This window comes from Lepidochelys kempii, chromosome 7 (assembly GCF_965140265.1).
Source record: "Lepidochelys kempii isolate rLepKem1 chromosome 7, rLepKem1.hap2, whole genome shotgun sequence".
NCBI classification, from domain to species: Eukaryota; Metazoa; Chordata; order Testudines; family Cheloniidae; genus Lepidochelys; species Lepidochelys kempii.
In genome coordinates this window covers 46,402,281-46,414,792 of record NC_133262.1, presented here as the reverse complement: position 1 = coordinate 46,414,792, position 12,512 = coordinate 46,402,281, and the positions used below count along the sequence as shown (strand labels likewise).

General features: G+C 50.4%; 2 protein-coding genes across 3 annotated transcripts in view; both read right to left on the bottom strand.

Moving 5' to 3' along the window:
* The window catches only part of ACY1 (aminoacylase 1), a 455,667-nt gene that overhangs the window by 291,049 nt on the left and 152,106 nt on the right, over nt 1-12,512 (bottom strand). The gene's annotated exons all lie outside the window — the stretch shown is intronic.
* Nucleotides 1-12,512, bottom strand: part of TEX264 (testis expressed 264, ER-phagy receptor) — a 130,616-nt gene that overhangs the window by 21,877 nt on the left and 96,227 nt on the right. Inside the window, exon 5 of the mRNA XM_073352548.1 lies at nt 8,138-8,303. Coding sequence (XP_073208649.1) covers nt 8,138-8,303 — 166 coding nt within the window. The remainder of the gene's footprint in view (nt 1-8,137; nt 8,304-12,512) is intronic.

Below are 12,512 nucleotides of genomic sequence, written 5' to 3'. Positions count from 1 at the left end.
AGGATGCCCTATTACTGTGCTCTGCCAGTGCAGCCAATGCTGCAGGTTCCTTTCCCCTGCCTAGGATGTTTGACTGTAAGGGGGGCTCTTTCCTGGGATGGAGGATCTCCCCTAAGTAAGCTGTGCTGTGCGGGAGATTTGCACAGCCCTGAGTGAAGCAGGTTTGACAGAGAAGCATCTTCCTGAACCTCCCTGGCTGATGTGGGGCTGAGACAGCTCTCAGCAGAAGAAAAACACTGTATGGCTTCTAAAGGGTATGACAAAGCTCTGTCCTTGTCTCCATGGGTCCCGCGTTTCCTGGCTAGCCTCAGAGGCTCACTGTGACCCTCCACGTAACCCTTCTCTCTCTAGAGACAAGGGTCACAGTCTACTGAGTCATTTTCATCATAAGCCAGTGAGGGAGGTGAGGAGAAGCTATCCTCCCTTGCACAGTCTCTGTTGTCTCCCAGTCTCAGTGATTAATCGCGCGGCTGAAGGTGGGGTGGGAATGGAGGGGTAGGGGGAGGAGATGGGAGGAGCCCGGGCCCGCCCTCTCCTCCGGGCTCCAGCCCAGAGACCCTAATAGTAACAGCTATGGTAGCTGACCTTTTAGAAACATGACACATACAATTCATAGAATCATAGAATCTCAGGGTTGGAAGGGACCTCAGGAGGTCATCTAGTCCAACCCCCTGCTCAAAGCAGGACCAATCCCCAATTAAATCATCCCAGCCAGGGCTTTGTCAAGCCTGACCTTAAACTTCTAAGGAAGGAGATTCTACCACCTCCCTAGGTAACGCATTCCAGTGTTTCACCACCCTCCTAGTGAAGAAGTTTTTCCTAATATCCAACCTAAACCTCCCCCACTGCAACTTGAGACCATTACTCCTTGTCCTGTCCTCTTCTACCACTGAGAATAGTCTAGAACCATCCTCTCTGGAACCACCTCTCAGGTAGTTGAAAGCAGCTATCAAATCCCCCCTCATTCTTCTCTTCTGCAGACTAAACAATCCCAGTTCCCTCAGCCTCTCCTCATCAATTCCCTGGGCTACATCCCCACAGTAGCCCCCACTTCCTCAAGCTCCACTTCACCCTTACCTCAGGGCCTCCTTCCTTGTGCCTGATATGGTGTGTACTGCTCATTCTCTCCAACAGCACAACTTCCTCCCACAGCTCCTGACATGCACACCCATCTGACTGACTGGGAGGTTTTTAACTAGTTTCAGCCAGTCCCTGATTGGCTTCAGGTGTCCCAATCAACCTAGCATTCTCCCTGCCTTCTGGAAAGGTCTTAATTGGCCTCAGGTGTCTTATTTGACCTGGAGCAGCTGCCATTTAACTTATCCTGGTACCAGGGATTTGTTTAGCCTGGAGCTAATATATCTATCTCCCACTACTTTTCTATAGCCATCTGGCCTTGCCCCGTCACAAAGGGGAAAGGAAAAGGGAACGGCCAGCGTTTTGCCATGGACGCTGTCAGATTCTGACAGGGAGCCACCCCTTGAACACTTCCCTCCAAGAGACACAGGGCCTGGGTTTAGTTCTTAGCAGAGGAGCAGCCGCCCGCAGAAAGCCCTGCTGCAGTGACACTAATTGCCAAGCGAGCAGAGAGGCCAAGGATTGCATGGTCCAGGGAGACTAAACTTCACTGTCAGCAGCACAGGTGGGCCCTTCACATCAGGACTGAGGCCCGTCACTGCGGGGAGTTTACACTGTTGCTGCCCAGCTTGTACGTGTCCAGGAGAAAAACAGAGAGCTTCACTCACTGGGGCCCTCAATCTGGCACCTTCTGCCGGCAAGAAACACTCTCTCCCTCCCGTACATGCACACTAAACAGACAACAACAACATCCCCCTTGGCAGCAGATTTGGTGTTGATGGACACTATGAAAGCAGTCTACAGGCCAGAACCATCCCACCATGAAGGGGACGCGGGAGACCGAGATCATCCTAGGGACTGGGGAGATAGAGATCGAGAGCGGGGACAGAAAAAAGGGGAAATGGGCTCCTGGTCTGTGTCTAGTAATCCTAGCCACTTCGGTAACACAAACAAACAACGATGCTTCCAGGAGCACGGCACCCCTACCACCACACTGGACGCTAGCTCAGTACAGATCCCGAGGGAAGAATGCTTCCTACCAGGTCACCCTCACTACACCCTGCAGCACCCAAGCTGCAGTTGGTGCTCAGCCATCCACGTACTGACCAAATCTGTCATACCTCATAGATATAACGGTACCTAAGAATCCCCTTAGGAACTGCAGCACATCCCGTGTGTGTGTCCTGCATGGGTACAACAGTGAATCTGCAATGTTTTTAACTCCTGGGCTATCACTGGTTCACCTCCACTAGTGCTAGTGGAAACTCTCCTCATTTCTTTGGCTGTTTCGTTAGGAGGAAAGGGGAGCTTGTTATAAGTCATAAACACACCAACATTTGTTATCCGTGCAGAATAAGCAGGCAGAAAAGGGAAAGGTCCAACAGGTTCCATCTGGTCCTTCTCCCTGCCGTGGTCCCTACGGGGATGGAATTAAGATCGACTAGTCTGAGGGAGAGGCAGGAGTCTTGCTGTTGCCACCTAACTGTAACCGCCTCCAGCTGCCATCGCCTCGTGCCTGCGTCACAGGAATCTCTCCCTCTTTTAAGAGCTCACTGGCCCGGAAAGAGGGGACCGCCACTGACTGGGCCAAGCAGCCAGAGGGGCATGCAAGTGCCGGAACATCCAAAAGGCCTGTTCCACTCTGGGCAAGCGAGGGTTAAAAAGTGAAGCACAGCTCCGTGCATCCCATCTGGGAGCTGAGAGGATTCACCCAGCTTCAGCGGCCTCCCGCTGTGGCACAAGAACCTAATCCATAATTCTTCCTTTCAGCGAGCTGGCCCTCTCCCCACAGCCAGGCTCTGAGCCCTATCAAATATTCATTGCATCTCGTGCTAAATAATAGATCAATGTAATAACAGGCGAGTCGCAGCTAATCACAGCTTTTCACACCCCGCACAAAAGGCACCAGGAGATGGGCAGGGGCAGGCGGAGCAGCAGGGGTGCCCGCAGCCCAGCCTGTCAGGCTGAAATGGTGGCACACGGTATTGGAAATGGTAGTCCAGGCCTTGCCCGGGCCCCTCCCCAGCAGGAGCTGCAGCTGCAGCCCGCCTCTAAAGACGATGTCTTGTGACACCGGCGGGGCACCAAGCGGGTTCCTCTGGCACCAGGGGCTGGGTGGAGAGATGCTGGAGAGCTCTGTGGAAAGAGAAAGGGAAGATACAGGAAGGAATGATCCCGAGGGGCTGGGTGGCAGACGTAGTGCCACAGCCAGGGCTGGTGTTCAAACCCTGCCTCGGGTCAAGGAAACACGAGAAGATTTGGCTGGTTCCAGTTTAACTCCCTGGACACACCACAAAGCCTCCAAGCAATTGAGTCTATTGCCAGTCTCTGCTTAAGGGAAGCCAAGGACTGGCATAGCAGTGGGTGCTGCAGGTCAGGACTGGGGAGCAGCAGCAGACAGTGTGGGGGAGCCCAGGACTGGAACAGCAGGGCAGGAGGGGGCAGGTCAGGATTGAGGGGCATTGGCAGAGCCATGCTGTACCACCACAGCTTCCATCTTAGAAGTGAGTTCCCTGAAAGTGGTGACTCCCCACCAGGGGACACCACAGGATGCCCTGGATCGCCCGTCACTCTGGCTAGATAGGCAGCAGGTATGACTGTAGAGATGCAGCTGGATCACAGGCAGCATCTGAGCTCATCAGCAGAGCCTACCAACAAGAATCAGTCTCCAGTCACTCCAGAAAGCACAGCCTTCCTTTCACCCACAGCAAGGGGGTACTTTTGTTTGCTTTGACCTTCTGTTCATTCCTGTGGCAACAGGCTCATGTCAGAGAGTGTCCCGCTGAAGGCAAGGCTGGAGTGAGGGCTCTGAGGGCCCATAGCTGGTGCCAAAGCCCTTGAAAATAATTAAGCAAAAACAAAGCTAATTGTGACTGACACTGGCCCCCTGGAGAGTCATCAGTCTCATTCTGTCTTTCCAATGACCTTGATAACTGCAGAGCGGGGAAGGGAATGGTGCTGAACCACATAGGTGCCTGAGCACCCCAATTCCTCCCAGTATGCTCAATGTATATGCTGAGCGCTTCAGCCTCAGAGAGGAAGGCAGTCTTTGCCAGTGTGCAGACAGATTAAATAGACACATTGTGCCAAATCCAGTGAGCTCCCAAGCACCCGCCACTGTTATTGATGTCAGTCAGTGTGGAGGGCACTCAGCACCTCAGAGATCAGCTCGATAAGGAGAAAAGATGATAGACAGCTGTGATTTTTTTTTCAAGGTCATAGGATCACCGCTCAACTTCAAAACCCCAAGCTCTTGCTGCACATCTACAGGTCGTTGGGTTTTGAATGACACCGTTCGCATCAAAAGTCAGTGGGGAAATGGCAGAGCCTTCTGCTGGAAATTCACAAAAGAAATCATTAATTCAAACAGACGTGGGAATTTTTAATACAGCTGTTTGTAAAGAGCTAGGAAAACTGAAGACAAAAGGTGCTGTATCAGGGCAGGGTATTATTAAGTATTATTGCTGTTCTGAAATCAAAGTAGGTTTAAAAAAAGACACTCTGCGAATTTCCTTTTGCCTAATTCTGAACGACATGGTTTTTTAAACACCCAGGAGGAGGGTTGGAAGGGGGGTATGTTAAAATCTTGCTGTCTGTTAATTGCTTTGGACCAGATGATCCCAAGATCCAGAAGTGACCTGGCCTTAGAATCGCAGCTGAATGAGAAGAGGGAAGGGAAGTAGAGGGTGATGAGAAAGGGTCCAACCCTGCTCAGTGCTGAGCACCCTCAATTTCCATTTGCCTCAGTGAGAGTAGGAGGGGCACAACACCACTCAGGCAATGCTCAGAATCTCACAGAATTGGGCCCAAAGGAAAGGGCACTGACCGTGCTCATCCTGTGGTCAGCTACCACCTGATATACATACAACACAACCAAGGATAACTAGGTATAAAGCGATATACACACGACAGTTACACTGATTTATACCCACTGAGAATCTGGCCCGAGAAGTGAGGTCCCCTGCGGGGAACAGGCCGCCAGCTGATCCCTTCGACATGAACCACTCTACAGAGACCTTTACAAAATTAGGCGAATCAAGAGAGCAATCTGAGGGTCAAGTGCTGATCCAACCCATGTAAGTGTGAGAAAACAAAGTTGTGGGTCAGAACTGGGCCACTGTGGCCTCCCCACAACACCCACATGACCAGAAAATAGGGAGCAGAAATCAAGAGAAAATGAATAAAGAAACATTGGGAGCTGGTGGGTCATTATATTCCTGACCCCTCCAGGGTATGTGGTTGAAGAAGCCATGACTTGGGATGAACTTGCTCTGAACAGCTTGCGGGGGGGAGGGAGGGAGAACATTTTTTAAAAAAACAAAAAGAAACCTTTCTATTCAACTCACAGGCGAGGCCTGACTTTAACTCAGCTGTCAGAAGAACAGAGAGAGTGCCAGGGATGTCCCGCTCCCTGGATCCAAATGCAATGTTAATAGCCAGCGGGCAGCGCCAAAGGGAGACCTGAGAATTGCCTATTTGAGGTTTTTTTCTTTCTATACGTTCATGCTGCTGACAGGTGATGTATTGGCAGCTCAGGTCACTCCATCTCCACAACAGGAACAGCACGGTCAATGGCAGTTCGGGCGTCCCCCATGAATGGGCCCCAAACCACACCTGGGGGGACCCCTTCAAGGAGTGAGCTAGTTGTTCAATCCCCATAGCCCATTCAGTCCTTGGGCTCTCTACTGTGACTGCCAACAAGCAGGCCACATGTGCTGGGGGTTGTTTGATGCGGTCACCTGCCCACTAGAAACTGGCCTAAAATCAACAATTCATTTCACACTGGTCACTGAACAGCCATCAACGAGAAACCATTTTTGGTCGCTGCTTACCAGGACTGGATGCTGAGCAGCAAGCTAGAGATAAAAGTCTCTCCACACCACTAGCACTCCTCCCTGAAGAGGTGTTTTCTATCCAGCTGCTACTTGCATGGCCCCATTACTCTAGTAGCGGACTTAAGAGTTTGACTTCAAGGCAGTTATGCTAACACTGGTGAGATGGTGACATCAGAGAGATGTGTGGTGGGGTTATGACCTCTGTGGTAACTCAGCCAACCATCATGCAGTTGGTCTGCTCTTATTCACACACTGAAATCCTACTGGTTAAAATGGTGTCACAGTTGCTTTGGGTTTCTTTGACATTATAGAATCACATGGAACAGGGCTGAAAAGGGCTCGGAATGGGTGTGAAAGGGGCATGGCTACGCAGGGCCCCCACAACATAGCACAGCTCCACCCACAGTCCCACTATTGTTTATGATCAAATGATCAGCAGTGAAGTAAACAGTGACATTTACATTCAAGGCAATTTAAACCTCTCAAGGCCGTTGTTTCAGGCTGGCTCTCTGCAGACTTGGGTGGACAGCATTGCATCGTAACTCACTTATGGAAAATCCAAATGTCTCATGACATGAAATCTGCAAAATAACTTCCTTCTCGCCCAGTCACTAGCCAGCAAGAGGAATTTTAACCATCTCTGGGGAACATTCTCTCTCATTTTCCCTCTCTCTACATAAAGAGATCCCTATTTTTCTATAGCTATATCAAAGCTAGGCCCACCACATATAATAGTGATCAAAACCCATGTTAAATTCAAGTCAGCTAATTCAGAGAGAAGGCTCTGAACACCTTAACTCTGCCCCTTGGGTCTATGCATTAGAGTTTTTCTCCACATTATCTCACCAAGTTAATACAAACCCCAATTTTTGAAACTATATTGACAAAAATGCTCACATGTAATCACAGCAAACAATTAAATGTGCACAAAAATGTGTCTGTTTATAAAAATCTGACCGGTCCAATGCTGTGCACACGCACCTAAAGTTATAGAAAAGAGTGCCAGTCCAGTGCAACAAAATACTGCATTGGTCCAAACAGCATGTTACATTACAGCGTCATGTGATCAGATCACGGATGAGCCCATTGTAAAGCTACACGAAATGGGGAAGAGCTGAGAGCACTGTGCAAGAGCCAGGACTCTGACCGGCCTGATATTGGTACTGCTGAATGAACAAAGATCTCAGAAAACAGCTTCCCCTTTTCGTGTTTATGGTACATGTGATTACAAATGAAAGAAATTCAAAATTAAAGAAGTGCAAAAGAAAAATATCATAAGGCTGTTCATGTGGAAAAGACGTGTATATGACATATACATAAAGAGTATGTCACATTTTTAAATGCTATTACATAAGTATATCTGACCTGAAATGTGCAAAAGGGGCTGCTTTCACAGTATTTCACAAGACAGTGTACCATCTAATGTATGTCCCAGATGTAAAATATTTGCAGCTTATAGAGAGCAATTATGAGTCACATATATTTTGGCTCCACTAAAGTGTGAGCACATGGGGTGAGCAACTCGCATTCTGAGTTATAAGAGCAGTAGCGCCATGATAGGAGAGCGTAGCACTGCTGTCACGCCCCTACAATCACTTCCTTTCTAGATACACAGAGACTTCAGCAGATCTCGTTAAGCAGGTGCCATTGGATCATTCAAGTGCTGGCTCTAGAAAGTTGTTGTTTAATTACTCAGGACTCCAAACACGACAGATGCACAAGAGCTCAAGACAGAGCTACGTGAGGACAAAAAGTGACTACGACTAAGTTGCAGTAATCCAAATAATGCTATTATAAGTAGGGCAGTAGCACCACAATAGTTCAAATTGAGACTAGCTTACTGTTTATTTGATACTATAAGTATGACCATGTACTATGCAAGATGTGGCCTATACCCCAGGGGTCAAGTGGGTGACAAGATCGACACTTATTTCAATCTAAGGGATAGGAGGTGACTTGTTTGAAATCAGGAGTAATTGTGTTACAGGTTCTGGGTGCTGCTGGAACTTAATGGATGTTGTTCCTTTAAAGAAACAAGATGCTTCAATTCCAGCTGCTCAGTGAATGGAGGGGTAAAATCACCAGCCTCCCCCTCCACTGTGTCTGCTTTGTCCATATAGCATCACTGCCTCAGAGGGGCCTGGGGACACCTGCATCCAGACAACTCTGGAAAGCACTGACTTCAACAGGAAAGCAAGAGAAACATGCATGTGCCCTTCGGGTACCTGTGATATCTGTCTGTGCATCGTCTGTCTCTGCTGCTCTGCTCTTCCACTCCATCTCTTTAAATTCCGGCACATAGAAGTCCCCTTGGCGTGCCAGGGGGCACACGAAATAGATGCGGTCTCCTTTGTAGATCTCCAGCCTGGGATGGGCGCACAGCTTCCTCTCCTGAAGGAAAGCACAGGCACACGTTAGCCATGCATCCTATCACTCTGCAAGCACCACGACATCACAGGGCCATCTCTCAGTGTGATTCTCTTGACCAGCAGTTCCCAGTCAGTGGCTTGTAACACTCAAGGGAGCTGTGACTCTACTTCTACCCTTGGTCTCAGGCCAAAATCCAGTCATTTGGACCTTGTCCACCTCAGACACCAGGGCCTGAACCAGTGAGATGCTGAAAGATGCTGACGCCCATCAACTGGGCACTGAGATATCACAAGAGGTGCCTTAGAAATACCATGGACAGCACAGGGTAGAGGAGAGAGAAGATAGTCAAAGGAATAGAGGATGCTCATCTCATCACAGGACTGGGCTCCTGGAGTTACCACCCAAACCACCGTGCCCATTTCCACATTCTTCTCTCAAACATCACAAGAGCATGCAAAGGACTGTGGGAGTCATCTGAGGAGAAGAATTTCAGTGAGTGGCTGCACAGGGAGGCCATGGTATGAAAAGAGGCTGAGGATCTCTGCTCTGGACCGATGGAGAGGCCGCAAGGTTCAGAGCAGCCTGTTCATCGTATAGTGCCCTACCTGTGTTCTCCTTGGGGTGGAATGGTGATGCATTCTACTCTGAACTGACAGTGAGTTGTGGCCCTGCAGCTGTGCAAATTTAACCCCAGAGCATTTCCAGTTAGATAACAAAATCAATCCTAGTTTTCAGTATGAGTGTTTCAGAACACACTGATTCCTCAGAGGGTAACCCTCCGGGGGGGCTAGTTATGGGGCAGGGCCAACCTTCGCTGGCTCAATGTGCTCAGTTGAGCAAAGATAGAGGATGCTGCATTTGGGGAGAATGCTAGATTCCCGTGGGTTTCGCTGCAGATCTTTCAAGTCAATCCCCAAATGACATTAGCTAGGATTCCATTAGGCGGCTTTCCCCAGAGCTGCCAGTACACTGGGTTATGCTACATCACACCCTGCCAACCTACATCAGCACAGCTTAACACCTGATGAGCTGCTACCAATGTCAATGGAGCCCACCCCACCTACCCCGCTCCGACAGTTACATCTGTCCTATGCACAGAGGCTGTGTTGTCACCAGGAAAAAAGTTGTATTTGTAACCCATGTTAAGCTAGCACGTGTTACAATCCCAGTGAAGACAAGGCATGTTAGCTAGTGCAGGTAAACCCTCGGGCTTTAACCTGTGTAGCCTGTCCTGCCATGAAGCCAATGAAATAGACTCTCTCTGCGACAGCCAGCATCCAGAGGGTTAAAGCAATCTTTCCGAGGAAGGGAAGCCAAAGCAAATCAAACTCTCTTCAACAGGACAAGCTGAAACTTGTGCAGAAGCCTCAAGGACTCAGCTCCATGACCGGCAGAGAATTGGCCTCCTCTCCCACCAGCCTAGAGATGGGGTAAAATTAAATCCTGGTGTGAACCCCGCTGCGTTCAATGGATTTGCCGCAGGGATGAACCTGGGCCAGTGTCTGTGTTTCATTCGCAGGGCCCTGAGAAGCAGATGTTCCTCTGCTGTTGTTACTGAAGCACTTCGTAACTGACACGAGCAAGGGGGGCTCCGCAGAGGCCCGGCTACTGCTCCAACCAGGGACCTGCTGAGCCTGAAAGCCTCAGCTTTGGGGAGTGGCTGTGAGAGTCCTCAGCATATGCTCAGCACTTCTTGGAGTGATTCAGATAATCCAGAAAAGACAGATCAAGCAGCTCCTTCCAGAAATGCAAGGGAAGAGGATTTTGAGGCTACTTCATGAGATTTCAGACAACTTTCCCACCCCTGCTGCTCCCCTCACCCTTGGCCACAGTCCCCCGTCCCTCCCTCCTCACTAGCCCACTGTAAGGCTTTCAGCGATCCAATGAGTCCAGCTCTGCACCAGCTGCTGGAAGAGGCAGTCTCGCTGAAGCATGCCTTTCTGAACCCACAGGTGCCAGCTGAGCTGGACTGGGGGCGGGAGGAGGGCACAAACAGGAGAAGACTCACACTGGTACCATGCAGGATCAAACCAGCAAGGCTCAGGGGACCTGGGGGGATGGACTCCACATTGAAAGAACAGCTGGACACTCTGACTAACACCCACACCTCGCCCGCCCAGCAGCTGTGTTGTTTGACATCTCTTACGGTTTGCCTGGCAGAGGGGGCTGACTGTTGATGGCAATGCTGCGATTTGGGGGCGGAGACGGCAGGCGGGTTGTTTTTTCTTTTAAAATAACTGGTAACTTTATTTTGGGATGTGCAGCACAGGCTCAAACCCATGTCCCCAAATAGCCCAATGCCGAGACAGCCTCTGCCAACTCGCTGCAGCATGATCCCTGCTCTATAGCTGCAGGGCCTGGAAAGCAGAAGGGACAAAGGACACAAGCTGTATTAACAGAACAGCAAGAAAGGGTGACGGTGCTGGAAAGGGGACTTTAAAGAGCAAGAAGAGATAAAGGAATGAACAGTGCAGGGGATGGGATACAGACACTCCTACATCACTAGCTTCACCACTGTAAAGTCCTGATTGACAGCTGTGACCACAGACAGTGTACAGCCAGTTTGGGGGGTCTCAGTCTAGGTTCTAGCAGACAGGTTTCCGCCCTCACTAGCTGCCTCAAGACGCCACTCTGCTAAGCAAATGGGCCATGGAGAATAAACTCCCTGAGAGAGTCTCTCTACAGCATCCGAGGAAGTGAGCTGTAGCTCACGAAAGCTCATGCTCTAATAAATTGGTTAGTCTCTAAGGTGCCACAAGTCCTCCTTTTCTCTCTACAGCACTGTCACTGCCTCTCGTGGCTGGATTTTATCCCTCCCCCTCTGAGGTAGGGAGGTATCAACCCCCATTTTGCTGATGGAGGAAGTGAGGCACGGGGCAGTTAAGTGACTTGCCCAGGGTCCCACGGGGAGCATGTGGTGGAGCAAGGAACTGAACTCCGATCTCCCGAGGCCAGTGCTCTGTCCACAAGTCCATCCCCTCTTCTACTGCTCCGTTAATCCCATGACTATCACAAGCACGAAGGTAACATTTCTGTTTGAATGGCAGGGAGCAGAGCGGCACACTAGACAGAGCAGAGAACAGCCCTGCCGGCTCTTGAAAACCTTGGCCTGGCCCGAAATCCCACACCTCCCAGGGAGGGCAGCTCTGGGCAGCCTTGCCCCTGGCACAGCATCATTATGAACAAGCACCAATGTTTAAAGCCCAGAAGGTTCACGCCAAGGGGGCCAGACCTGCGTGATTCTTTAGCCTTCTTGATTCCTGACCCAGAACTGGCTGCTTGGTCTAATAATGAAATGGGGGATACTATGCAGGGCTCCCCAGCTGAGGAGCAGGTGGCTGAGCCAGGCTAGCAAAACCCAGGGGGTCAATAGCAACAGCAGGGCAACCTTTTTCAAACAATGATTCCTAGAGGAACCACAGTGAAGTGAGGGACAGTGTGTGAAGCTGCTGCACAAAGCCCAGGTGAATGGTTTTTGCCTGGGTGCCAGACACAGGGGTCCTCATCGTGCCCCATGACCTGTACAGCATTTACAGCGCCACTCCCCACCCACAGCTAGAGTGCACAGGCCACATCACTGCCACAGACACCTGGCCCCCCAGTACACACGCCCACATGGCTGCTCATGGAGCTGGCACGAAGCATGTCCCAGGACTGGAGATTCCCCCACACATTCCCTCTACAACTCACCCCACACCATGCAGTGGAACTGCGATATGCACTGCATCTTAGCTTTGCGTGTCTAGGGGAGACAGGCTCTGGGGGAAATGTTTGTTCTCCCCACAAAAGGGGCTTTAGACAGCCTTGGCTGCTGCTCTGGGAGCTTTTTCTCCCACAGCTGTTGATCCATCTGTCTTGATCTGGAGCACCCCCTGCAATTGCAGTCCTGGGAACCCACATGGTTCTGTCCTCAATCTTGACTGCAGCAGCCCCTGCTACTCAAGTGCAGAGCTCCCCACGCCACTTGATCCTGCCCTGCAACCACCTCTAGTACTGCACAAAAGGAAATGGGAGTGAACGGGGTGTGATATTAGTTCTGCAGGGAAATCTGCCTCTATCTGATTCATAAAACCAAGAGCTGATGAACTTCCCTCGGTGCCTGAGCTAGTGAAATCACGGACAATACCACACAGCAAACATCAGAAGCCACAGTGCCACTGCTGATGGCCACTGACTGCTGCCTTCCCCCCTTTCACACATGCAGTGGTATGGCAGCAGCCAGCTCTGTCA